Source organism: Catharus ustulatus, chromosome 18 (genome assembly GCF_009819885.2).
Source record: "Catharus ustulatus isolate bCatUst1 chromosome 18, bCatUst1.pri.v2, whole genome shotgun sequence".
NCBI classification, from domain to species: Eukaryota; Metazoa; Chordata; class Aves; order Passeriformes; family Turdidae; genus Catharus; species Catharus ustulatus.
Genome location: NC_046238.1, coordinates 10,096,296 through 10,123,873, shown reverse-complemented (window position 1 = coordinate 10,123,873; position 27,578 = coordinate 10,096,296). Strand labels below are relative to the sequence as shown.

At 54.2% G+C, this 27,578-nt stretch overlaps 1 protein-coding gene across 4 annotated transcripts in view; it reads right to left on the bottom strand.

The window, feature by feature from the left end:
* The window catches only part of SRRM4 (serine/arginine repetitive matrix 4), a 46,327-nt gene extending 19,139 nt beyond the window's left edge, over positions 1–27,188 (bottom strand). For 3 of the 4 annotated variants that reach the window (XM_033075510.2, XM_033075512.2, XM_033075511.2), the window contains exons 1-7: positions 26,989–27,188; positions 8,525–8,668; positions 6,313–6,393; positions 5,175–5,246; positions 3,558–3,584; positions 3,050–3,100; positions 274–366 (exon numbers count right to left, since the gene is read on the bottom strand). In XM_033075510.2, coding sequence (XP_032931401.1) covers positions 274–366; positions 3,050–3,100; positions 3,558–3,584; positions 5,175–5,246; positions 6,313–6,393; positions 8,525–8,668; positions 26,989–27,119 — 599 coding nt within the window. In that variant the 5' untranslated portion in view covers positions 27,120–27,188. The remainder of the gene's footprint in view (positions 1–273; positions 367–3,049; positions 3,101–3,557; positions 3,585–5,174; positions 5,247–6,312; positions 6,394–8,524; positions 8,669–26,988) is intronic. The other variant, XM_033075514.2, reaches the window with a different exon arrangement.
* Between the last annotated feature and the right edge of the window lie 390 nt (positions 27,189–27,578).

Below are 27,578 nucleotides of genomic sequence, written 5' to 3'. Positions count from 1 at the left end.
GGGGAAGGAACACTAGACTGGAATCAGCTGTCATGGGCTGATCATCAGCCATGGGGATTAGAAGTGACTGTCAGACCAAAAAGCTGCAGCCACTGCTTCTTGAGGCAAAACCTTTCCATGGCTGAGACCACAAACAGCTCAGCCCCCAGTGTGTGACATTGCTGCTACCAGAATGGGAAGTGGCTGTGCACAGGGAGCCTGTGGGTCACACAGGCTGTGGCAGCCACATCCTTGAGCCCAGCAGGACACTGAGCTTGGGAGCAGTGCCGTTACCTGCTCCGGCAGCTGGGGGAGTGGGAGTCGGAGCTCTCTGAGCGAGAGTGGCAGCGCCGATGCCGATGGGATTTCCGGGAGCGCCCACGAGAGCTTTAAGAAGCAGAAAGGAAAAGCAGCATTAGGTTAGCAAGTGGGGGGATGCAAGAGCCAGCAGCTGAAGGCTGAGGTCAATAATGTTCAAATCAGAAGGGAGGTATGCCTTTTAAACTGAAGAGATTGGTGTATGAAACACGGCACAGAACATCAAGGCACAAGAAATTCTCCATCCCTTCATTGCTGCAGTGACCTCTTCCTGAGACCTCTGCTAGCATTTTACACACAGGCTATTAGGTTGACTCTGGAGCATGCTGGGGAAAGATTTGTGGACAAGCACGTGGGAGTGCAGCAGCCAGCAGCAATCCCTTCAAGACTTTAAAGAGCCATGTGCTTGCCTTTCATCCTGCAGCCCACCCTATACCAGCCAGGCAACTGCCCGAGAGCTTCCTGTTGCTGAGCCTTGGGGAAGCATAACCTCTTTGAGCAAGCCATCACAAACCTCCAGCCCTCTCCTTAGTGTTAAAGAGCAGGTACAGAAGGCCAAGCTCCAAGTGATAAAGCACACTCAATAGCAGCCAGCCTTCCCCATCCTCTCCAGGGGGGAGCATTTAGCCAGTCCTGTGGGCAGCTCTTGAGGCTCTGCACAAAGTACAGCTTCCCTAAGCACAGCCTGCCTCGTGCACAGTTCCTGCTTGAGAGACAGGACCATTTCAGCCTGCCTCATGCACAGTTCCTGCTTGAGAGACAGGACCATTTCCCTGGCTTCTGACAGGGGCCCAGTCTCTGGTGCTGCCTTTTCTGACAGGGCCTGAGGACAGTCCTCAGCAAACTGTGTGTAGGGCACAGAGGGCCAGTGCCCTGCTGCAGTTCCCTTTGTACCACCAGGCTGTTTCTCATGGATTACCTGGCCCTATACCAGGACTATAGCTGTCCATGCCAACAGCTGAAGTCCTGGGTGCAGGGAGCAGGGTGACAAGGGTGGCAGGCTAGCTGCCACCTTCTGTGTCCTGTCTCTCCCATCTTTGTTCACCATAGCAGTTAATTTAGATCTGGAAGCATTTCCATCTGTTCAGGCTGGCATGGCTGTGCCAGCAGGCAAAGCTAACTGTGGGTGAGCTGGTGGGAACAGCCTGGCTTCATGGCCACACTACACAGGCACTGACAGCACCAATACAACCTGCTTGGACAGCATTTAGCAACTTGCTGGTATAAAAACTCAGCAAATAATTGCTTGAGAACAGCATCTCCCTTAAGACAGAAGGGCAACCTCCAGGGCAATTCCTTCAACTCTGCTTGGCTGGTTTCTTTGATGCTTTTCACACCCAATGATTATATTTTTAAAAAACCTTTGCATTTTGGGATCCTCCTTTCTTATTTCCGTACAGTTGAAATCAGCAACACTGAACATCTTTCACTCATGTGGTGGATTAGTGTGTAAATCCCCGTGTTTGTGCTTCACCCCCTGCACCAGTTCCTCCCATTTGTTTTCCCTTCCTGCAGAAAGGAAAACTGGTCCTGTGTGATTTAGATAACCAGTTGCTTGATGCAAAGATAAGTCAAAGCAGTGTGATTATACAAAAATCCTCATGGGATCCATCTGATCCACGCCTGGGAGCAAAAGGTTTGCAGAAACTGGGAGTGGCTGAGCTCTGATTTGCCAGCAGAATGATGAGGCTAAAACGCCTTGGCTGGTTTATCCCCAAAGAGCAATTCCAGCAGCTCTAGCTCCCTGAGGTCAGGGCACACCAGCAGGATCTGAGCCTTAACTGCACTGCTAGGGTACTGCTGTGTTAGTATGTGTTATGCCTCCTTTCACAGATAACCTAGGAAGTCTCTCTTTTACCAGGGAGGTTTCTAGGTGCAGGGCAGCCCAGTTTGAGGGGAAACTGAGCTGAAACTGTGCCACTTAATGTGCAGAAATCTTAGCAAAAAGGAGACTGGCTTTCTGCATGCAATGGAGACGGTCTGTGCAGGCAGTGTCCCAAGGCCCAGCAAAGCTGGCCAGGGGGTCAGTGCCCAAGGTTCAGCCCCAGGACTGTTTCCTTGCTCTGAAAGCAGGTGAGAAGCCACAAGCTGCAGTTCCCAGAAGACAGAGAACAAAGGGAAAAACAGAGGCAGCTTACAGTCCTTCCTTCCAGTCATGAGGAATCCCATTTTGTACCATGCCCCTTGGTTATGTGGCCCACAGGACAAGGACTGTGTTCTGCTAACACTCCAGAGCTGAACCTCAACACCAGATTTTTCCATCTGGTGAAACTCCATCCCCTCCACACAATCCCTTCTCTTCCCCTTGACCCTATTCATATTCTTAGCTGTACTGTATCTCATGAGTAGGTCCTAATGCAACCTCCTAGAGCAGCAAACCAGGAGTTGCTGAGGCCCTTCTCAGTAAGACTGTGCCAGCCTGCCCTTTTGGCAGGTCAGAGTTCAGCCTCTCATGCTGCCCCCACCAGAAAAGCTGGAGCCTTCTCTCTGGAATGGGTGGACAAGACTCTGCACATCCGTGCAAGATACACAAACTACAGAAAGAAGTGTCACATAAGAAAGGCAGAGGAAAGATCTCCAGCCTCTACAAACCCTTTTCCATTCTGGTAAAACCAGAATTGCTGGTTTTAGCTTCCTGAGAAATGCTTAGAGCTGTGCAGCAGGTATTAACTCCAGGGGCCCCACCACATCAAGCACTTCCTAGCCCCACACTGTGCAGGCAGGGCAGAGAACTCCATGAACCACTACTTACTGTTTTTTGTGTTTTCTTTCTTCCTTTCTCTTACTTTTGGGGCTTGAAGAACTAAATAAGAAATGGCTAATTAATTTGGAGATTTCTGTTCCGATAAAAAGCTGCACAATCACATGTCAATGTTACAGCTCAGTTGCCCAAGAGCATGCAGTAAAAATGAAAGGGATTCATGATTGTCACAGCACAGGGGGTCTGAGTGCCTGCTGACAAATCTGCTTCATGGGCTTGGCCAAAACCCTCAAAGGGATCAGCCAACTTGGTGACTTTGCCTTTTTCCACAGAGAAAACAAATACTTCTCGATAATGAATACACACATGCTGGAATCAGAAGAGCTCTTCCAGTCCACACCTGGGGAGTCACTGACCCCAGACCCACATGGAATGGGGGTGCCCAAAGGGATTCCACAAGGAAACACAGAAGAAATGTCTTCTGCCCCCACTCAGTGAACATCAATCTTGAAGAGATCATTAAACTCTTATTTCTAAGCCATGCTTGCTCAACTCTTACCTGTGCCTTCTCTTCTTTGATGATAACCTGCAAGACACAAATATGTACACTGAATACAGGGTCTCACAAAACTGGAAATTTAAGTTTAAGACTGTTTAGGCTCAGACCAAGCACTGAGAAAAGACCTCATGCAGCACCTGGGCAGAATGGCCCCGCCTCTCCTTTAGCCAGCTGGTGAGGGAGCAGCTGAGAAATGCTGGTGTGGCAGAAGGGAGCAGCACACTCTACAAGTAAATGAGAGTATAATCCTCAGGATAAGACTTTAGAGAGATCAGATACAACCCCTGTCTCTGGTGGGTCCTTTTTTCTCTGCTACTGCCTCCAGTTTTGCACTGCATGTAGAGGTGGGTCCATTCCCTGGTTTTCTGTATAGAGGACCAAACGACAGTCAAGGGAAAAATCCTCTCTGTGTAACTCCAGAGCAGTCTCACAGCCCAACCAGCATCATGGCCCTGTCTTGCTTCCTGGAGCTCCCCTGGATGATGTAGGAGACACTTCTCTCATCCAGAACACCCTGGTGACAGGGAGGACATGTCCCTGCAGCAAGGCCTGGCCCCAGTGCACTGCACACCCCACTGTCTCCTCTCAGCTTGGAGCACAGCACCCTGCAGAAGACATGGCCTGAAGTCCTGCCTGGAGGGGCTGTGAGACTGCCTCTGGTAAAGTCACTTGGGGTGTGCAGCTGAAATCCTACCAGGTGTCTGCAAACAACCTCCACTGGTCACTAATCCAGAATGGTTCATATCATGCTGTCTTATGGGACCAGCTCCAGCTTGTCCTTGGCTTGCAGGGGCATAAATGGCTACCAAAGGTTCAAAGCCAAAGAATCTCTGACCCAGGACTTCCATCAGGAGATGGCATTCACAAAAGAGCATAAGAATCCCTTCTTGGGAAAAAAGTGTTTTAAATTAGTTTCTATATCCTTGTCTCTCCTTCTTCCTTGCTCTTCTTTGGTGATTCAAGCTCAACTTTTCACCCTGCTATCCACTTTTGGTAGCTTCTCTCTTTGGTTCAATATATTATAAATACATGAACCTTCTTAGGGAGATGGAATCCACTGTTCTCATCAAATATTGGTTTAACAGCTGAGAGAAAACAGTGAAATATTTACAATTTTAAAAATTAATCATGCTCTTTGAATTAAAAATGGACTTCAGAAGGGGAAGGTGGAAACAGTCACTGCGGCTGGCAGAGGAGACTGGGATTGTGGGTGTGGGGAGCTGGTCTGAGTCTTTCTCTGGTCCTGACATTCTCTGCGGGCTGGGGAGGAAGGGATGGGGACCAGCACAAACCCTGATCAGTGTTCCATTGGCATTCCAGAGGGTGGAGACATGAGAGCAGCAAGGACAGCAGGCTGAGGCTCCACACACCTCACGGTGATCATCTCTGTGTCCCCAGCAAGTCATGATTCTCCATTTGCACTGGGTGGACACCCCCTCCCACTCCCTGCTAGCCCTGAGGGACTCTGGCTGTGCCTCCCCTTGGCTGCCCAGTGCTCACACAGCTCATACCTCTCTGCACACTGGCACCAACAGCTGCCCAAGGCAGCAGCGCCTTCTGCCCCTTCTCCAAACCCCCAACAGCCAGCAGGGAATTACATTTTCAAGGAAAAAATACCTGTTTCTTTTTCGCTTCTTGGAGCTTTTCTTCTTCTTCTTCTTCACAGGTGAAGGGCTGTAGGAGGGAGACCTGAGGGGGCAGAGGGGCATTAGGGACCACAGGGATGCTCACAGCAATCCTGGCCACCCCAGCTCTCACCCCACCACCAGCACATCTCCAGGGTGGAGAGACTGGGGGATCCTGGCAGGAGCAGGATGAGCCCAGAGAGGAGCGCAGGGAGGAACCTCAACCCAGCTCTGCTGCCCTGAGGGAAGGGCAAGAAGATGGCAGCACCTCCCTGGGCTGTGCAACCCCCAGGCCCTCACACCTCCATCTACAGAGACCCTTTTCCTCCTGCTCAGCTGAGGGCTGCCATGCCCTCCTGCCCCACACACTGCCATGGCCACCCTTGCATCCTTCACCAATCCTCTTCACTCCCACCCAGCCAAGGGCTGCCCTGTCCCCTCAAACCGCCACGGCTCCCTCATGACTCTGACACCAGCCAAGGGCTGTCCTGCCTGTCCTCTCACAACACCATGGCTCCCTCTTTTCCCTCACACCCAGCCAAGGGCTGTCCTCCCTGTCCCCCCACGCCGCCATGGCTCCCTCATGACTCTTCCCTCACACCAGCCAAGGGCTGCCCTGCCTGTCCCCTCACGCCGCCATGGCTCCCTCATGACCCTCACACCAGCCAAGGGCTGCCCTGCCTGTCCCCTCACACCGCCATGGCTCCCTCATGACCCTCACACCAGCCAAGGGCTGCCCTGCCTGTCCCCTCACCGCCATGGCTCCCTCATGACTCTGACACCAGCCAAGGGCTGCCCTGCCTGTCCCCTCACCGCCATGGCTCCCTCATGACTCTGACACCAGCCAAGGGCTGCCCTGCCTGTCCCCTCACCGCCATGGCTCCCTCATGACTCTGACACCAGCCAAGGGCTGCCCTGCCTGTCCCCTCACCGCCATGGCTCCCTCATGACTCTGACACCAGCCAAGGGCTGCCCTGCCTGTCCCCTCACTGCCATGGCTCCCTCATGACCCTCACACCAGCCAAGGGCTGCCCTGCCTGTCCCTACACACCACCATGGCTCCCTCATGACTCTGACACCCAGCCAAGGGCTGCCCTGCCTGTCCCCTCACGCTGCCATGGCTCCCTCACCTCCTTCTCTTCTTGCGGCCAGATTTCTTTTTCTTCTTCTTCCCCCGAGCCGGCAGTGGCCTCTCCTCATCACACGAAGGGCTGAGGATGGGGGACAAGACCCAATAAACATTAAAAATAATAAAAATAAACCCTGAATGGGCTCACACAGGACTCTCTGGCATCCCCACCTCAGGGATGTGGGGCAGCAAGGTCAGTGTTCATGGTGGACCAAGAGTGTGGGTGTTGCCTCATTACCCTCTAATGAATTATTTAGCCACAAATTAAATGAACTGTCTAATAGAGATATAACAAGACAGCAATGGTGATTATTTAAAACATGTTTGCTGAGGTTAACGACTCCAAAATAGATTTATAGGTTTTGTTGCTCTTTGTAAATATGCTTTAAATAATTAATTGGCATTTAATTTGCATACAGTAATTATTGCAACCAGATGCATCTAACTATAATAAAGACTTGACATGTGTTAAGTAGCAATTGATTAGAAATATATATATATTTATTGAGACACTATGGTAATTGAAGGAGATATTAATCTCTTATACAGTTGTTAAACCTTGAAAATAAACCCTCCTGCAAATTAATTTCTTCTTTAAATATATGATGCTGAATCGTGTTATGTTTCAATGAAAAGCAAATACCATGGTTAATTAATTCAGAGCATTGGGCTGAAAAAAATGACTGATACTCTGTGGCTACTCATTAACTAATGCAAATGCTTGTAAAGACAGAGGCAGCTGGTGGCATCTCTAAATCAGCCCCAATCAGCCATGTGGATCTCCAAACAGATCTCTCTGAATCCCCAAATGGATGCAGGACCAAGGTTTGTGGGGGCACAGTGAGCTCCCCAGAGCCTCTGAAAAATCACTGAGGGTGCTGGGTTTGTTCCTTGGTTTCCCCACTTCTCATCCTGCCCCTCAGAGTAGCCAGGAGCAAGGAATGGGTGAAAGAAGCCCCATAGCTGGAGAATGCCGTGAGATCCTCACTACAGAAACAGGCCAAAAATTGAGCAGTTTTCTGCAGCAAGAACAAACATTATTGCTAATGAAAGTCCTAATGCAGAGCAAATGACACTTTGGGAGGGACACTCAGACTCCACCACCCCTCAACACTTGATCATCCAGGGCTTGAATTACTACTGAAATTACACTATCATAAAAACTCAGTTGCTTCGTGCTTTTAATACACTTTAGGGAAAAAAAAATAAAAGCTCTGCAAAATGAAACTGCAAGCTAATGTTTCAGTTGTGAGCTGTGAATAATGAGTGTTTCTGGTGCAGTAAATCCAGTGTGCAACCACAGCATGGCCCCACGGAGCACCCACATACTCCTGTCTGCTCCCAAGGATTTCATGGACCAGCAGCAGCCCCATGAGAGGATCTGGCACACCTTGGGCTCAGCTGGGCTTTCTACGTCAGTGCAGACAGAAATAGTGCATTTTCCAGGATGTCTCATTGTCACTAAGCCCAGGGACATGGCTGGGGACCGCCGGAGCTGGAAGGAACATCTGACCATGCAGCCACAGGCGGTTTCTGCAGAGCCCTTCTCCCTCTCCCCAGATAAAGCCGATTGTCTTTGATGTGGCAGCTTTCTCCCATGCGCTGATCTGACTTCAATTGTTCCTCCACGATTATAATCAAAGTCTAATTAAAAGTGTGCTTTAGATTATTGTTCCGGTTGGCCTGAAATCTGAAGATATGAAATGTGCTTTTCTTGCTCTTTCTTTCCAACATCTTTAACTGAACGGAGAGGCTTTAATCCCAGAGCCAGTTGAGCAGGCAGGGCTCAGAGACCCCAGCTGCTTCATTTACAACGTTCCATTCATTTTCCCCCTCTCAAGCGGTCAGGGACTAACGACAAACTGATAACGAGACTGTGTCCTAATGAAGGCAGTGCTGCTGAGCTGATCTCGGCATGGGGAGAGGGGAATTGCTGAGGGCGATTCCCAGCAGACCTGGTAGAGCAGAGCAGTGCTGGCAGGTCTTGGAAGACACTGAAGGAGGTTGTGAGAGCGAGCCCTGGAGTAGAAATGAACTGCAGGTTTCTCCCTGCAAACTCGCACAGGGATTTTGTGCGATCACACACATTTTCTGCACATACACTGAGCCATTTAAGCCACCCCCGGCTCTCACAGATCCCAGAGGGGCTGAGCAACCAGCCAGGAACACTCCCCTGCCACCCCCGTGTTCCAGGGTGTGGTCCTGGCTCCTACCTGCGTGACCTGCGGTGGGCATGGTCCCGTCTGTCCCTCGCCTTGGCACAGCCATTGGTGCTGGCAGGCTCCCTGACCACGCAGCTGCTCAGCTTCTCCGGCCGTCTGTCCTCCGCAGGGTACGGCAGGCAGCCCAGCGTCCCACTGCCGGGGCAAGAGGTGACAAAGAGCCATCAGGAGCTGTCCCTTCAGCTCGGTCATTCCCCACATCCTAGGGAATCTTCTTTGCCTTTTGCAGGTAGGAGCTGTGCTGTTGAGGAGAGCTGCGGGTTGCTCTCCTGCTGTTGAGGAGAGCTGCAGGTTGCTCTCCATGCTCAGCTCTGCAGTGGGAAGTGCTCCTACAGGGCTCTGGAATGCCCTGTTTCCAAGCCAAGCTGCACCCCAGCCCAGGCATGCTGTGCTCATTGTTCAGGCAGAGATGCCATGAACATCATGCAGCCAAGGAGCAGCTGGACAGCACAGGGCCAGGTCCAGTCCAATGGGAAGGAAAAACAGGAAAACTTACCCTGCATTGTGGGGTTTAGATTACCAGCTCCACAGAGACAGCACAGATTTTGCACTCTGATACAAAAAAAAAGCCCCTTTCAAATGTAGTTTTCTGAACCTGCTGATGCCTTGATAACACCTTGCCACGCATCCTTGACTGGCAGCAAACTTCCCCACTCCTACAAATAAGATGATGAGCTAGTGAACACATCTGGTCCTGCTGACAACTCAACCTTGAGAACCTGGGACAGCCCAGCAGAGTTAAGGGGAACCACCTGGGCCAGGTCAGTGCCTGCAAGAGCCCTGGGAGCTGGCAAGGAGCAGAGCAAAGGCAGGGAAAGCCTGCAGGGAGTGGTTTCTAAGAAACGTTGGGGCTTGTGCAGGCTGAAATGGAGAAAAGAAGCCGAATGAAGAAAACAAACCCAAACAAGTCTGTGTGCAGACACTCGGGAGGGAAATAAATGGGTTTCCAGGCCCTGCAGATGTTTATTTCAAAGAATGAAAAGATTAATAAAAAGCCATAAACTGTACCCAGCAGGGGTACTGAAAACACTGGGGTTTGGTGTCATCCAGAGCATTATGGAATAAATAAAGCAAACATGGGCATGTCCAGGCCCAACCTGGCTGTGGGGTGACACCCAGGGTAGGCTGGGCTCAGCTGGCACTAAAAGTGTTTCTGTTTCTTCCCATTATCATTTTAAAGCTGATCCCTGGATTGGGCTGTGGGTGCCAGTTTAGGGTCAGCTCTGCAAAGTCCTGTGGCTTTGTCTGCCACCAGACCTACCTCCTGTCCTTGGAAAGCAGCACCCTGGAGCCCTCAGGCCATGTGGATCCCACCAGAGCAGGGGGAGGCTGGGATGTCCCCCTGCCAGCCCTGAAGCCACAGTGAAAGATGCTTTGGCTGCAGAGACCACCACAGCCATCACACATGGGTGTGGAGATAGGAACAAGGGACAGGTGTGTGCTGTATGTCTGGGGTTAAGTGGGGTAACAGGGTGGTTAAAGAGCAATGGCACTCTAAAAAAGCCCCAGTGAGGCATGGCCAGAGTCTTGCATGCCCCGGGGAACATCCTGCTGCCTGCCTCAGCCATGAATAACACTCCTTGGCCTTGGAGTTGGCATAGGAGCACCTGCAGAAGGGTCAGCCCTCTCCTCCCACCTGTGTTTTCTCTCTCAACAAGCATCCACTTTCTCTAATAGCCAGCTCCTTCTTTGAGCCCATTTTATAATGCCTTAACATTTAAGGATATGCACAGCCAAATAAAAGGGACAGGGATCAGTAGGGGGGAAGCTGGGTGAAATATTTCTGGCCCAGAATATGCAGGAGATGAATAGTCCCTCTTGCTTTAAAAAGTCTGTATTAAATCCCCCGGCTGCTTCCCAACATCTCCATTATTTTTAACCATCCAGGAAGCTACATGGTTAATTGTTTTCTGTGTGCCAGCTAATTGGCTTGTGGCCTTTCCCAAACCCCTTTTAAGAACAGCCTTCTGAGGCTCAATCATTAGGATCCATTAAAAATGTCCCCAAATTAATGACCTGTGCAAAGTCTGAGCTGGATGCATTCCAGCAGCAGAGGCAGGAGGGATCCTCCCCAGGCTGGCAGCAGGCTGCAGCAGCACTGCCAGGACCTGGGCACGGCAGGCGACATCCTTGTCACCCAGCTTCTAATGGGATTTCCAGGTCCTGGGGTTAAAACATATTGGCCTGGAGGCAATCAAGGACTCCTGTCCTGCAACATGCCAGGAACCATTTCTTCTGGGCTTGGAAGTAATTATTGATGGAAATAATTATTTTCCAATTCCATCAAAGGCTGGCTTCTGTTCAACCAAATGTTCCCCTCTGATGGATACTGAGAGTCACTAATGCTTTAAACTGGCTGGTAATCCCCTGGTGTGGAGCTCTATAGACATTGATTGAATATATATATATATAAATATATAAAACATTTTCTTATTGTCTTTTGTGGCTTTCATGACTGATACAAAAGCGATGCAGTTTGATGTGAATGATCTCTGTGGCCTCAAAGGAGGGATTATCACACCTTCCCTGCTGCTTGTGCCTGCAGCAGAAAAGAAAAAGCCTCTGTGGGTGTTTTTGCTGGAGCTGGCCCAGGGAGAGCAGCAGGGATGCTCAGCAGGATGCTGCTGGGAGCATGGGACTCACTCAGCCCAGGAGATGTGCCAGAGGAGGCAGGAGGAAGAAGAGGCAGTGCAGAACATGCCCTGTGCAACCACCACCACAGCTGGCTCATCTGTCCCTTCCCATCCCAGCAGCCTCTTGCCCACAAGGAGTTTTTTGGGCTCATGACAATTTTTGCCAGTGCTGCAGGGGCTGGAAGAGAAGCAGCAGGCACACAGGGCCCTCAATTCTCCCCAGGCACAAGCCTCTCACAGCCCAGCCTGCCCACCTCCACATTGTGGAGTCAGATTTGGGCTCCCACATGTATTCCCTAACAAAATGTGTTGGCAGCAGAGGGAAACGATCTACTGCCTACCCTAATACAAATTATGCACAAAAGGTCACTGGTGGGAAGGAACCCAAATACTCCTCATCTGAGTGATGAAACCACCATAAACCACTATGGCCTCATGGAGGAGAAGGGATGGGTGGCTCTTTGCTGCTGGCCGTGCCCTGAGCCCACTCTGCCCCCTTCCCTGGGAAAGGGATGTCACCCCCAGTTTGTGGGGACACCACAGAGACCAGTTAAGCACTGCTCTTGCCCACGGACAGACCCTGGCACTGTCCACAGAGGACAGGACAAAGGCACAAAGTGTTTGCTGCCTCAGGGAGCAAACTCCCAAGCCATGTCCATCCCTCCATCCTGGGCTGCCATGCTGCATGCCATGGCCAAATGCCATCTCATCAGGCCATGAAATGTGGCACTTGGTGACGCACGCCGCTCGGGGAGCTGAGCCCAGCAACACCCGTCCCCCCTGGCCGTGCAGTGACAGCACTCAGGGTGGGTTTGCTGTGCACTTGACATTCCCTGGGTGCTGCCATCCTGGGCCTCTGCCCTCCCCTGCCCACAGGCTCCCGTGTCCCAGCCCAGCTGCCCTGGCCCTGCAGCGGTCTCCTGCCACAAACCTTCCATCAATCAGCCTTTTCCCTGCAGTTACTCATCTCAGGAGGAGACAAAAGCAGGAAGATTGTCTCTTTACTGACCTTTCAGCTGCCAGACCGTGGCACCAGACCATCTCCCCACTCAGCCACGTTGTCCCTCATCTCTGCAGGATGAACCCCAGCAGCTCCAGCCATCAGTGGCCTTGTGCCGCCCCTGTGCCCTTCCCGGCTGCCCTGCAAGCAGCAGTGTAAGCAAACTGGGTCTGGATGCTAACCAAGCAGTTTTGGGGCTTTTTTTATCCTTTATTTTCCTTTGCATGTGCAGCTGGGTTGGGTGCTGGATGCACAAGCACTTCAGAGGCCTGGGCACTGAGTGCACTTGGCAGACCTGCGCTGGCAGCACTTCCAAGGTCAGAGGATTTGGGATAGCCAATACAGAAACTTTACTACATTCCCCGCTTCAGCCCTGGCTGGTTTCATGTTCCCATCATCTCTACACCCCATAGTGAAAAGGCAGGAGCAGCTTCAGCCAACCAAAACCCCCAAACGAAGGTTAAAACATCTTTGATGAGCCTAAAAGCTGTGAATGTTTCACTGGCATTAAATGATGAAGGATGGATACCTTGCCTGGGATTGGGAACCATCAGGATGCAGGCATCCTGAGGGGAGGCTGCAGAAACTCCTGTGCCTGCAGCAGCTTGCACCAGGGATGTTCTCCCACTTCTCCTGAGTAACATGCAAAAAGTGCATGGACAGGTGACAGAGTACCCCATCTCTCCTTTCCCCACCTGGAAGTCTTGGCTGTGCAAGAGAGGGCAGTGGTGGCTCAGGATCCTCACTCTCCCACAGCCCTGCACTCTCTGCCACAGCCACATCACTTGTGCCTCTGCCCTGGGCTCTAGTGAAGGTGATCTGAGCTGCTCAAAGTGTTTTTAAAATCCACCCTTTGGGCTGAGAAGCCTTTTGGCACTGGCAAAATGAGCCTGTGATTTTCTCTCTCGATCTCTGGCTTTGCTTATCTGATTGAAAAAGAAAACGGCCAGCCCATTGCCTTGTCCCCTGAGAAGGAGGGGACAGAAAAGTGTTGTCAGGATGTTTCCCAGAAAAAACTCCAGCAGATGTGTTTATGTAAAGCTCTTTGAAATACGCACTAAAAATACCTCTTCAAAATTAGGAGATGGGGAATATTGTGAGTGCTTCCCACAAGCACACCATACACACACAAACACCCATGGCAGGTTCTTTGCCCACCTCATTCAACCCGTTATTATTAGTGCAGCAGGAGCCCTGCAGTTTGTTATTGAAAATTATAATAGCAAATCACCGAGATACTTTCCTTGATTACACAGACTCCAAGCCAGTTCAATTTTAATCTTCTCCTTGCTATTTTTTTCCGTGCATCAGCAGAGGCACCAGCTGCAGAAAGGCACGTGGGTTTCTTGAGGCAGTTCAAACACAGAAGAGAAATACAATTCTGTACTATACATTTTTCATCACATTTTTGCCAGTCGTGACTCTCCTCCCCCTCCTGGGAACCCTGTGTCCTGGCACAAGCCGGGATGCAGTTCCTTTTCCTCCTTGCACTCCAGAAAGGTTTAACGACCGCTCTCAGCACATCCCGGGCCAAAAAAGCAGCTTGGCTCTTTCTTTTCCAGCAGCTGATTTACTATGCATGGCTGGGTCAGAACAGAGGAGCGTCCCTGCTGGAAGAGGCCCCGGATCGGTGCCAGATGCTCCGGGGGATGCTGAGAGGTGGCACCCACGGGGAGGGCTCTGTCCCGGGCACCAGCTGGCAGCGGCGGCTCCTGCTGGAAACAGCACGGGATGGACAATCCCCGCACAGGGAAAACTCCAGGGGGAAAGCGGTGCCCCAGGAATCACCTTCTCAGGCAGGGTCGGGTACGAGGGTGAGCACAGCCTCTCCCTGCTCCCCACAGCTCGGTCTGCTCCTCCCCAAGGCACCAGGAGTTCCATCCCCTGTCCCCCTTCCTTCCTGAGCACCTTGCACGGCTCGGTGTCCCTTTCCCTCTCTGCCAGCGGCCCAGGATGGCTCTGCTGACTGCCTGCCAGCGACAACAGTGAGAAACCTGAGGAATATGGCACATGTTTCTAAAGAAAACCTGGCCGGCTGCCCCATCCCGAACGGTTCCTGCGGCATCCTGCGCCTCCCACGCTGCCGGCTCGGAGGTCCCTGCGGAGCTTCCTGCCCGGCAGCACCTGCACACTGCCGGCCAGCCTTGCTCTCAGGGGGACAATCCTGTGCCTTTCCTGTCCTCAAATCCCCCTCCTCAGACAAACACCCTGCGGGTTCCCATGTCTGTACAGCAGCTAGTTTTCTCCTCCATCGGGAAATATGAGAAGAGGAGCTTTGGCTGTTTCAGGTGCCCACAAACGCAGACAGAAGTGCTGACATGGCCATGCTGCCCCGTGGCACAGCAATCTGGCACATCCCTGATCCATGTTCTGGGGGACCCAGAAACCTGGGGATGCCAGCTTATGCCAAACCCCACAGCCACTCTGCTCACAGCTGGCCTCAAACAGCACTCCTGGATCCCTTCCTTGCTGGATCCCTTCCTTGCCGTCACCCCCAGCAGCCTGGAGCAGCCATGAAGGGGGTGAGCTGACAGCCAGGCGTAGAACAGCCCTTGCAGAGCCTGTGATTAGGAAAAGTCTGGATCTGAGCTCGTGTTTCCCATTAAACACTTGCCCACAAGCAGCACCAAGCAAAACCAAGCTGGGCAAGGGTCAGGACCAATGCGCTGGGAGAGAGCCCAGTGGCTGTGGTTGGGCACTTCCCAACACAGCACAGGGAGCCAGAAACTGAGGAGCATCAGTGGATGATGCTTAATGCTTTAGGAAGGGTTTAACAAAAAAAAAATTGAACTCATGGATGTCCTAGAAAAGAAGTGCTTTGACACTAGCTGCAATATGGTCAGGCTGGAGAGCACCTTCACACCCAAGGGGCTGCACAGTGCCAGCCCCTGCTCCAGGGACCATCAGGTGTGCCTGTTCTCCCCATTCTCCAAACTCTGTGTTACTTGGCATGGCAAACAGCAGTGAAATAGTGAATTTGCCAATAACAACTCGTTAAATTTTAATCAAATGGGGAATTGTAAGCACACAGTTACCCAGAGCTCCTGGGAGCACTGAGAGCTCACTTTAAAAATGAATTAGTAATTAGGCACTTTGGAAGCAGCAAGGAGAAGGCAGCTGGAGAAGATCTACTTGGAGCAGCAATGCTTTCTTTGCCACTCATGTAAAGTTTTTCCTCCTCTCCCTTGATTTTCTTCCTTTGAATAGTCACTGGAAAAAGGGAGAACACACTGGAGGTCCCAACACTCGGGTAACTCCAAGAACACAACCTGTTCATGCAGCTGCCACCTGTCTGCAGAGCTGCTCTGGAAATGCCTCTGGTTGAGTCTCTGTGCTGCCCCATCCATCCATCTATCCATCCTGGGGACAGGGACACTCAGGTCACCAGATGCTGTTCATAAACCAGCCCCTGAGCCACCCCATGTGCCACAACACCAGCATGATTCCCAAGGGCTCAACTTGAAATGACTCCAACATTAAAAATGCTCAACCCCCCAGGACAGACTCAGGGGTGCAGCCAAATGCATGTCCCCAACTTGGGTGCCAAATGGGTGTCCCCAAGCAGGGCATCACCTGGGCAGGGTCTGGTGAGGAGGGGTTCCCTGGACATCCTTCTCTTTGGGATTTGTCTCCTGGACATCCAGCTGCCTGTGAAGCACAGAGGTGCACTGCCAGGGCCAGGAGGGCTCTGTGACACCGTGAGGAGCAGATGTCCCCACGCAGGGGAGCGTGGGCAGAAATTAGCTCCCATGGAAAGGAATTAACCAGTAGATTTCTGCTGCTGAGCAATGAGCCTGCAACATTCCCAGCCCAGCAAGTGATGTGGAAAGTGGGCTTTAAACTCCCACCCTCACTTGCTGACAGGGGCTCTTTATGGCCAGAAGGGCCCTTTGCCTCCCTGTGTGTGCAGTGACAGCTGAGCTGGGAAGCTCCCGAATTGCAGCTTCATGGGTGGGAGTGTTTGATTTGACTCCAGTCCTCTTTCCCTGCAACACCCCCTGGTCCTGTGGGAAACACCTCAGTGGTCAGGCTGCCTGCCCAGGAAGAACTGGTGAGGAGGTTTTGAGTGAAGGAGAGTTTCTGAAAGGGAATACAGGGCCTTTTCTCCTCCCACTGTGCTCCAAGGAGGAAAAGGTTGGTATAGCTGTGCCATCCCTGCCACAGAGGGCTGTGGGGAGCTCAGTGCTGTGTGGAAGTCAGAGCCAGAAAGAAACCTCCTGTCTGCTCTCAGGCCTCCAACCACCCTGCAACTCTGGACATTGTTTTAAATCATCCCAAAAATGAAAAGGGGGAATATTTGTTGGCTTGCTGCTTCCTAAGGGAAAGATTTGGAAGAGCCAGGTGAGTCCCCATGCCAGACCCTGCCACGAGGGGCTGCAGAGAATCATTTCAGTTTTCATCCCATCCATCTTTAATTGGGTGTAATAACAATTTTATTGCTTGCTGGGATTTGTGAGGCTGAACTAATATTTGTAAAATGCTTTGCTATCCTCAGCTGAAAGGCAATCTAGAGTGGCAAAGCCCTGGTGTTATTCACATTTGGATAATCCAGAATTATTCATAAACAAAATCAAGATTATGCAAATATATTCATTAGTTCTCAGAATACCTCCAGGAAAAGAGAGGAATTAGTTTTGTTAACAATTATGTATTATGTAAGTGTGTGTCTAAGCACGCACAGCCCCGGTGCTGGGGCACATTCGCCTGGGACTCACCCCGGGATCCCAGCGTGCTGGAGAGCAAACACTTGGCCTGTACAAAGCAACCACCTCAATTTTGGGATGCCCTGATGTCCCACAGCAAATAACAGCACACAGCACAGAGCCCAGTACCGTGCCAGGGTCCCCCTGGCTGCTCTGTCACCCCCAGTGTCCCCTCTGTACCCTCACAGACAGCCCCCGTGTGAGCACCCTCACCTTCCCCCCCAACCAGCCTTTCCTACCCAAATGAGGGGTTTTACACTACATGCATGGCCATCTGAAGGCAGCCCCCACACCCAGGGCTGCCCTTTGTGCCCAGCACAACCCCTCCCACGGTTCCAGCTTGTGCCCAGCCTGGCTTTCTGCAGTGTGTGACCGTCTATTTGGGATGTGCTGGGAAACAGGAGATAAAGGTGCAGAGAAAATACTGCATGGCTTAATTAATGCCACATGCCTTTCACTCTATAGGTTGTGTGGATGGTTAATTATTTTTATAAAGAAAATAATTAGTCCCAATCAAGGCAGAAGCTCTCCAGAATTACAGCTCATTAACTGCTCTCACATTTTTCTGTTCTATAAAAAGTCATGTGGTGCTGATGAAGATTACAGACCCTTGGAATCAGCATTAAATACAAATTCAGACAGTGTTACCATCCTATTACCATCAACTGCATCGACTTGGCTCCGGTAATTGCAGCTGGAGATGAAGGGCAGGGATTTCTGCTCCACACAATCTCTGGAAACAAGCGCCCTGCCCATCAGTTTGCCAGGAACAATGTGACACCAAGCCCTGACTTGGCTGAGTGCATCCCTGAGGAGATGACAGCCACAGAGGACAAAGGGGAAAGCTTGCTGGGCATGTGAAGATGAGGGGTGCTCAGGGCTGGTTCAGTCCCTGTTTGCAGTGGGGCTGCTCCTGCACACAGCAGGAATCACCCTGAATCTGCCCTTGGGAAAAGCCATCAGCCCAGCGGTGATGCACAGGGAAAGGAAACGTCCAGGAAATTTCCAGTCCAGGAAATGCAGAGGGGACAACCTTTAAGCAGTGGGATTACCCTCATGGGACATGGGGAAAATAGGGCATGGGGGGATGCTTTTGCCAGGGATGGGGGAGCATCTGCAAACATCTCCCTCTGGGCTGTGCAGTCCAGGCACTGGTCCAGTTCTATTGAACGCTGCAGAGACCTCGCTCAAAGCCTAATTGAAAGAAATCACAGCACATTAAAGGGAGTTCAGGTCAAATCAATAGCAGCATGGTGGGGAGGGCGAGCAGGGGGAGCAGGGCACTGGCTGAGTCCCAGTGCCAGCTCTGCAGGCAGGGCACAGGCTGTGTCCATGGGCTCCACTGCTTTTCCACCACAGGAAGGTGAGGTGAGACCTGCTGTCCTCTGCTCTGTGCAGGACAAAGCTGGCAGCAATGCCAGCCGAGGGTTGGATGTGGCAGGCAGCGGTGGGGAGGGGGCAGGGGAGCTACAGCTCCTTAGGATCCTGCTTTTCAGTTTCCATTAATCAGGGATGGATGTGCCCTGGGTGGCATTCACAGCCCAGAGAGCCAGCAGCCAGCACTTTGGACCACAAACCTCCACTGCAAAATTAACCCACCCATCCCCGTGGCACAGCTCACGTGTCCAGAGCCCCTGAGCATCTGAGCCCTCTCGAGGGGATGGGGAAACTGGGACTCTGAGTGGAAAAAAGAACTTGTGGTGAACTCCTGAGGCAATGGGGGAATAACTACTGCCACAAGACAGCACACAGCAAGAGCTAAACCTTCCCCTGGCGCGTGCTGCCAGTGTTGTGCCTTTGGCTCTGCCCCTGCAGGTGCAGAGATGCTCCACTCTGATGATGAGGGCAGGGATAGAGACAGGGACCCCAGCAGCCTGGACTCACCAAAACATCCAAAACCCCTCCAAAAAATATGAAGAACATCCTTCACCTTCACCGGCTCCTGACTCAGATGTGGGAAATGTTTGGGTTCAAAACCAGTCAATAACTTCTCCAGCCACCAGACAGAACTGAATCCCTGCATTTGGGGATGCCCAGGGATCCTAGGGGAGATGCAGCCAACATATCCTGTGTCCTGCAGGGCTCAGCCCCACACAGGGACTCCCAGGGGCCAGAGGAAGTCACCAGGAGACCAAGCCCATCCTCGACTGGCAGTCACAGGGCACAGCCAGGCTGACAGCCCATCGGTTCCACCTCTCCCCAGCAGGTCAGGCTGCAAACCTCCCCGTGTCAGGGGTTACACCACAGCTCCCTTTGTTCCTCCTCCCCTGGTGGTGCCCACACAGACCCCTGCACCTCCCTCTCCACGGCATTATCCTCCTGCCCCTCTGCTCCACTGGCCCTGCACTGTCACCCTCTCACGCAGCCAGGGCACGGCTGATGGGCAGGCAAAGGCAGGGATGGGTGAGTGCTGAGGGACAACCACAGAGACTGTCCCACACACAGGGAAGGGCAGGTGACACATGGAAAGTTTAATTGCTTCGGGGTTTTATTTTCTCTAAGTTGCCAGTCTTGGAACTTTCTGGAGAATAAAACCCCCCATCCCTTCAAAGAAGTGCTGAAGCCATTTGTCTTGCTTGTCCCCATCATAACAATCCTGACCAGGCTCTGATCAGAGCAGGGGGACTTGAAGAGGACAAATGCTTTATAGGCAATAATTTCTCTGGACTAAAGCACCAACCTCAGGGGCCGATCTGCCCAAATCCCAAACCTGCCTCCTGTAGCCTCTGGGCCACAGCCGTGCCCCTGCCCTGGCACAGCAGGGTTGCCCTGCTGGCTGCAGCTGAGGGAGCTGTGGAGAATAAGTTCTGTTATATTTACATGCCCCTATGGATTGGTGTCACACTTTCACAGCTTTGGAGGGCAGGGATTTTACAGCAGCTCCAGCTGACCCACAGATTAATGCAGCAGGAGCTCTTTAACTGTGAAATCTCTCTTAATGCAAAAATATTTCTCTTGCTGGGCAGTAGCTAATTCTTCATCCTGACGGTAATGTAGCTCAAATCCCAGCCTCCTGCCCCACTCTGTTCCAGTCACCCTCCAACACACAGAGATAAATTCAATACAACCAGCCCATTGCCAAAGTGCCATCAAGTTCCAGTGGGATGATGGCTGCTGGAATTTGATGTTGGTGGCAGTGAAAACCCATTTTCTCATCACTGCCTCCGGGTCTCAGAGCATTCCAGCCACCCTGAGGGCTGTGAGAAGGGCACCTGACCCCGGCCCTGGAACCCAGCAGCAGAAAGCCCCCACAGCCCATACCAGCAAGTCAGCCTCCTCTGTCCCAGGGAGCAGAGAGAGCAGCCCCACAGGCAGCAGGACCCTGCCCACAGTGTCCCCTCTGCCCACCCAGGTGTGAACAAGGAGATGCCCCTGGCTGGGGCTGGGCAGCAGCTGCTTCTTCTTCCATTAATGACAAGACATAAATTAAACATGGACAGTTAAACAAGTCACTGGTAGAGCCCCAGCCTCGCTGTCTCCAGACCAGGGGCTCATTTCAGCCTGCCTCAAACATCACTACAGTTTTTAATAGAGTTTTTTTGCCACTTGCATTATTTTTTGTAAGCCCTTCCTGCAGTCCCCGCTGTGCTGGCAGGGAAAGCGTTCGCGCCGTGTGCGAAATAAACGGCTATTTTTAAACTGCCCGTGTTTGTCAGCTCTTTCAGCTCAAGTGGCTGCTGGAGAAGCCAGTTTTGCTGCACCCGGTGTCCTGCAGAGGGTCGTGTGGCCTTTGCCAGGAGATGGTGGCACAGAGGTGGCACTGAGCCTGCCCACGCTGCCACGGGCGGTGGTCCAGCCTGGCACGTGCCACATCCACACCAAACCCTGTTCTGGATGCTGTGCTGCTGGGACCCAGCACTCCCACAACCTCTGTGCCTTTGCAGACACCTATGAAATCATCGAGCCAGGCTGCAAACACAAGCTGGTTCCCGGGATTTGGCCTTTCTCCCTGTCCTTTGCTGGCAATGCCAAAGGGCTGCAATCCAGGCATCAAACCCAGGCTGATGGCACCACCAGGGATCTGGGGCCACAGGAGGACCTAAGGGAGTGGGAGCTGCGTGTGGGTCACAGGGAAGAACTGTGGGTCACAGCACAGTCTCAGAACAGCAAACAGCCCCTGGGGGGCTTATGCCAGAGCAGGGGCTGTGGCAAAACCCCTGGCACCCTCTGCAGCTCAAACACTAGTGGGATTTTCTGGCCCAGGTCAGGCTTTGCTGTGATGAAGAGGTTTCAGTGCCCACAGGGAGAAAAAGAAAAAAAAAAAAAAGGAGAGAAAAGGAAAGGGTGGTCATGCATGAAATGATTTCATTTCAGTGACACAGGGGTTGCATTTGATAAGTCCAGCTTATAGAGAAGTGGAGGTACAGAAAGGTATAGCCACCTGCCATGGAGATGTGGGAATGGGGCTGAGCAGAGAATGGAAATCTCCCAAGCCCAGGGAACCAGGTGAGAGAGGGGATCCCCCCACACAGTGAGAGTGGGATCTGCAGAGCCCCTTTGTTGGGTCAAGCTGCAGCAGGACAGGCTGTCCCAGATGATGGGGACAGGATGGTGACAGCAAGGAGACACGAGCAGCCACACGACCTGGTGCTGGGCAGAAGCTCCTTAGCAATCCCTGTCATCAAGGTCATCACTGCTATTTATTATTTAGGGCCTCCAGCCCTAAATATTCATGAGCAGGACTTTGCGGGAGGGGTGTGAACACGTGCATGGGGTTCAAGTGTCCTGCTCTCCTGCCCCTCCAGGGATGGGATAAAAGCAGGGATGGGGACTGGCTGGAGCTGGTGCTGCTACCTGAGCCGGGCAAGGATGAACCTCAGCCCTGCAAGACCCTAAACTGTCATATTTCACCGTGGCCTGGTTCTCCACACTCCATGAAACAGCGTTATGCAAATGCTGGGATGCTGCTGAGCCAGGGAGGGGACCCCACAGCCAGCACAGCCCCCCGAGGTGCCAGACCCCACCAGTGCTGCCCTCACACACCCAGCACCCCCAGCATCTGCAGCCGTGGGGCTGCCTGGCAGCCAGGGCAGTGTCTTCAGTGGGTTTGTTCAAGGGTGAAATCAAATGTTTCTACAAAAGCATCCTCCAGCCAGCCAGTGGAACTGTCCTCCCTTTGCTTCCTTCCACCTGATTTCATCCCTCACCCGAAGAGATCGGATACGGTGCTTCCCCTGGCACAGCGCGGACACCACAGGCTCCCCCTTCGCCAGAGGTGGGGCAGCAGCAAATCCCGGATTTAGGGAGATCCTCAGCCCGTGTTTCCTCACAGCTGCTGTGGCTCCTCACTCTCAGCAGCAGGGCCAGTTTGTGCCCATGCTGGCCAGCTGGGAGCTGGACCCATGATTTGGGCCCCAAGCAGAGCTCAGCAAAGCTCTCAAGTGGACTTTTACAGGTCAGAAATGACCTGTCCCCAAAATCACAGCACTTCCCAGCTGAGAGGCCGGCAGGGTCACGGTGCCAACTCCAGTCCAGAGGAGAGGCAGATGGACAGGGCCGGGGAAAGGAGGAGGATGAGGATGATGAAGGCTCTGCGAGCAGCAGGGAGTGCGTCCTGCGGGCATTCCCAGCTCTTCCCCTCACTCAGCTGCCCCCAGCCTCCCGGCAATTCCCGAGCTGCCTAATTAGCTCTCCCTGCTCCCAGCGCCGTCCAGCTGGAGCCGGAGGGCAGGGGCAGACAAAAGCCTCGCTATTGACAGCCCCTCCGAGGAAGGGGCTTTTCTTCTCCCCCTCGCTTTTCTTTTCAAGCCCCTCTCCCCCCTCTTGGGCCGGGGCCACGGGCTCATTAGCACTTGGGCTCGTTGGGATGGAGCAGCAGATGGCAGCCAGGCGGCTGGCCGGCCCCGCCGCCGCCCCTTCCCGCGGAGCAGATGCCCGGCCAGCGAGGGGGAGGATTAACGGGAGTGGGGCCATCCGCACGGCAGGGCTGCCAGCGGGGTTTCCTCCCCGGCAGCACACCCCGATCCCTGCCCAGGGGCTGCCAGCCCGCCGGGGACTCGCGGCCGCCAAAGGGTGTCTTGGGAAGCCAGAGGCTGGGATGGCCAAAAGTCACTGGAAGGGCACAGGAGAGCTGCTGCTGCTGCTTTCTGCACTCGCTGTGGTACCGAGACCTCCGCCACTGCAGCGCTGCTCCTGCCCTGCTCCTGTCCCCGTGCAGCAGGGAGGACACGCCACCCTTGTCCCAGCACGTTTGCAGCAGCACCCAGACTGCTCTGGCAAACTATGGCTTAATCCCACTTCAGCAGCACATCCCTCCCCCTCCGAGCACGGTGCGTCCCGGGGGATCGAGGGTTAAAGCACAAATCCCCAGCGCTGCCCTGATGTGACCCACTTAGACCATCTGGCAGGAGGGATGCAGGAGCCGCTCACTCGGCATCACCGGCTGCCCCAGGAGCTGACACCAGCACCGACAGGCCCCAGCGTGCCCCAAAGTGGATTTTGAGTTTCTGGGGACAGGGCAGAGACAGAGCAGCTCATGCCGACAGCACTGTGGCTGGCAGTGTGGCAGCAGAGAACTAAACCACCCTGGAATCATCCTCGAGCCCGCAGACTCCCACCAGCTCCAGCTCCCTGGGATACCCCGGAGCATCTCCCGCCTGGATGTCCCCAGGTGCTGGCAGCAGTGCTGATGAAATTCTCAGCAGTGCTGGGAGAAGTCAGGTGGGACAGGGCTCCCAGCCCCGCGCTGAGGTCAGGGCCAGGGAAGAGATGCAGACAAAAGCCCAGCCCAGAGCGGGGAAAGCAGATCCTGCTCTGGGGCTGGGGCCAGAGTGTGGTGTTCACACCCATCCCCAAAGGCTGGGCAGAGGCCAGTGGCACCTTAACACAGCAGATTTTTAAAAGCATTTTCAGTTCACCAGAGCCAAAGCCCCATCCTCATGCTCCAGGGGAAGAGACTGAGGTTTCCCAGTTTGGCAGAGGGGCTCAGGGCAGGGTTGGTGGTTCCTGTCCCTGATCCCATCCCTGAGCACAAAACCCCCTCAAATCCCACACTGAGATTTTGCATATGCTGGAGCAATTCCCCTGCAAAGTCAAGCTCTGTGTCAGCCCCAGCCTTTCCCAGCCCCTCACCCCCAGCTGCCCAGCAAAGCCCCACCAGGCCCTGTGTGGGAAAAGGTTAATTGGAAAAGCCCCTTTCCCCATCAGCTTGGTTTTTCCTTTCACACTGCAAACTGGTCAATAATCCATTTACTTTGGCAGAGCTCTGCTCTGGGCACAAAGCTGTCTGGGGGGCTGGATTTCATGGCCCCTCCAGCCCCAGCAGGAGGGAAGGTATTAATGTACTCTTTTGTTCCAGGATGAACCGTGGGTTTAGCAGAGCTTTAACCCTCCAAACCTCCAAGACAGCTTGATGGGAATTTAGATGGTAGAGGCTTTACCTGCAGAAGCAGCAGAATGGTAGTGCTGAGGGATGGGACAAGGGGAAAAAAAATCACTTTCTGTCCAGGGAACCCCACTGCTGCCCCACAAGGATGCAGGATTGAGCCCTTAACCATTCTCGGGGCACCCTGCAGGGAAGGCTTTGGGCTATGGACACTGAGGGGGTCCCTGGCAGGACCCCCAAGCTGCAGCTGAGCCCTTGACACTCCACAAGGACACAGGAAAAGTGATGGGGAGGTGGGTAGTGCTGGCCTAGAAACCACGGCAGCGTCTCCACTGGTGTGGGAAGCATGGGGCTGGATCCAGAACAGGGTGTTTGCAAGGGGACCAGCTGTCAAGTGTGGAGAAAACAGGAATCCAGATGGTCATCTTAATATTTCATTTGGCTAACTGGTCTCCCCATCTCCTCTCTGGCACCACAGTAATTTGCTCTTAAATTAGCCGGGAGTATCGTCAGGGAAGAGAGGCTGATCCAAGCAGTGGCGCAGCAAAACCTTCCGGAAAAACAAACCCAGAGTGGAGCCAGGCACGGAAAGCACTACAAGAGGAGCTGCTGCAAGCCTTGGGTCTGCTCTCTCCACAGATGGGGAGTAGGAGCCTGGCTCTGGCTACTGCTGGACTACAGGGCTAGTGCCAGCTTGGGGACATCACTGTGCAGCCCAGCGGGGACCTGCTGCAAAGCCCCCGGGGTGTGAGATCTGGCATGTCAGAGGTGTGATCCTGCCCAGACGGCAGCCTGGGGCTCCTGGCAGAGCCCTGTGGGATGTGCAGACGGCAGCACGGATGAGAAGAGCTGGGAAGCACAGCATCCCTGTCCCCGCAGCCTGTGGTGGCAGCCCTGGAGCGGCAGAGCCTGCCTGGGACGGGGTGAGCGCAGTGAGTGCCCCGGGGTGAGCCCCGCCGGGCTGGCCCCGCTCTGTGCAGCTGCCACAGCGCAGGGAACACCCCCGGCCCGCCGGCACACGCCAAGAGGGGACAAAAGGAGCCGGCTCTGCTGATGCTGACCCGGCAGCGGCACGGCCGGAGCACAGCCCGGCGTGGGCACCTGGACCTGGCCATGCCGAGGTGCAAAGCCAAGCTGGGAGGGCCGCTCTGCTGTGTGCCGAGAGCTCCTGACTGCTTCACTCCCACCGGAGCTGTCACTACCGACAGCACCGAGAGGTGCACACATCTGGGAACTTTTTAATGGATCTGCCAACACCCCGAGCCGCGGTGCTCAGCCCCACCAGGATGTCTGCGCAATCCAAGCTGCTGGCCAGACAGAGCCAGGCACCATTCCTGGCACCCAGGCTGGCTGTATTTCCCCCAAACCCGAATTTGTTGCCGTATTACACCTCCAGCTGTAAGATATTTAAGCAGCACGGCTCACTCGGGCACCGTCAGGCAGGAGTGTGTGTGTAAGCCAGCCCTCAGCCCTTCAGGCGCTGACCATACCCGATGCAGGCAGGGAGAAAAACACGGTGGTTCCTCTCTGCCACAAAGGCTAAAGCCCTGCAAACACTGCCTGTGGAAACAAGAGTTGTTCTTCTCCATTGGAGACCGAAGCCATGCCTTTCCCATTTTCCTACCCAGATTAATGGAAATCAGAAAGATTCGGAAATTCACGCTCAGCAGCTGGGCAGCAGGGGCAGAAGGGACCCCCACACTGCACAAGCAGCAGGACCCCCATATCCACTGCTGCTCACAGCCTTCTCTGGCACGGGGAGCATCCGAAATGGCTCATTCCAAAGGATCTCTGTCCTCCCTAGTACAGGCTGAGCCCCCAACACCCAGCCTGCTGCAGACCGAGCCCTCTCCTCTACAGACGCAGCACCTCCACGGAACTTTGGCTGGTTCCCCACACCTGCCGAGCAGAAGTCGGCAGAGGAAAAATAGCAAAGAGAGAGGAGAGCCAGCAAAAGCGTCCTTTCTTTATAAAAACAGCACAAACACAATATTCTTAACAAGTCAATCAGCAAAATAAAGCTGGTCTAAATTAGAGTGTGGATGGCCGTGAGGAAGCCACACGGACCTTTGCCTGTGTGACAGCCTGGCGGAGAGGCTCAAGGCTACCTGCAGCCCCCTCGCCTCTTTTCATGGGTTCAGCCTCTGGCAAAACATGGGGACACCGACTTTCCTGGAGCAGGAGGACAGGATAGGTACTGGATGAGCAAAGACAAGGCTGTTTGGCTGTGGGACATGGGGGATCCCATCCCCAGAGCTGTCCCGGTCCGTGGCAGTGACCAGGCTGTGTGCACTGTGTGTCCCTGGGGCCACCAGCCTCCCCTGGGTGACAAGGCAGGGTCCAGCCCTAGGGAGCTGCTTCCCTACCCGGCTTCACCACCTCAGGGGTCCCAGCAGCACACACACCCCGGGGCTCTGCACAGCGGGGGTGGAGCTGGTCACACTTTCCAGATGATCCCCCCACCACTGCCCCCTCCCCGCAGCCCATCTAGAGCTTTGCAGACCCTCACCCTGCTCCCCTCGGGACCCAGCCAGCTGCCAGGCTCCAAGTACCACCGAGCCAGAGTTTCCCAAACCTGCCGTGCTCTGGAACACAGCACCTGCCCAGGGAGGGGGCTCAGCCAGCCAGCATCCCCCAGCCTCAGGCACGGGAAGGGGGCCCCGGGTCCTCCAGCCACGAACTGCTGCTGGCGGGGAGACAGACTCAGGACTCTCTTTGTGGTGGGAAGGAGACTAGAGGTGAAGAAGGACTTGGGGTCTCCCAGAGCCCCCCTCCCTTGCCCCGGTCGCCCTTACCTGGGCAGCGGCTTGCGGGCGGTGATACTGGCCACGATGATGCTCTCGGGTCGCGGCGTGGCCACGGCTTTGAAGGTGCCTCTCCAGAACTTCTCGAAGAGCTGCTTCTCGCCCTGCTGCACGCCGGCCATGGCCCCCCGCCCCCCGGGCAGCCCCGCCGCTGTCCGCGGTGCTGAGCGCTACATCCCCGGCCCGGCCCGCAGCCCTGCCCGCTGCGGGGAGTGCGGCCCCGGCCGCCCCCGCCTCCCGTTTTGTGCCGGCGGGGCGGGCAGAGGGGCCGGACCCGCCGCCGTCCCCTCCCCGGCACCGCCCCCGCCGCAGCTGCGCCCGGAGCCCGGCCCGGGGAGGGGAGGGGAGGGGGCGGCTCCGAGGGACCCGCGCGGGTCCTGCCCGCTCACCCCCGCCCGGTGCCTCCCGGGGGGCTCCCACCCCCTGGCACCCCCGTGCGCCATCCCCATCGTTTCCTTCCCCAGCCGAGAGGCACTTCCAGCCCGCTGGATCGGGGGCACCGCTGCACTTTGCCCTTTGCGGGCCACAGACCCCCCAGGGCAGAGCGAGTCCCTATCCCCCAGCAGAGGTTGCCAGAAGCC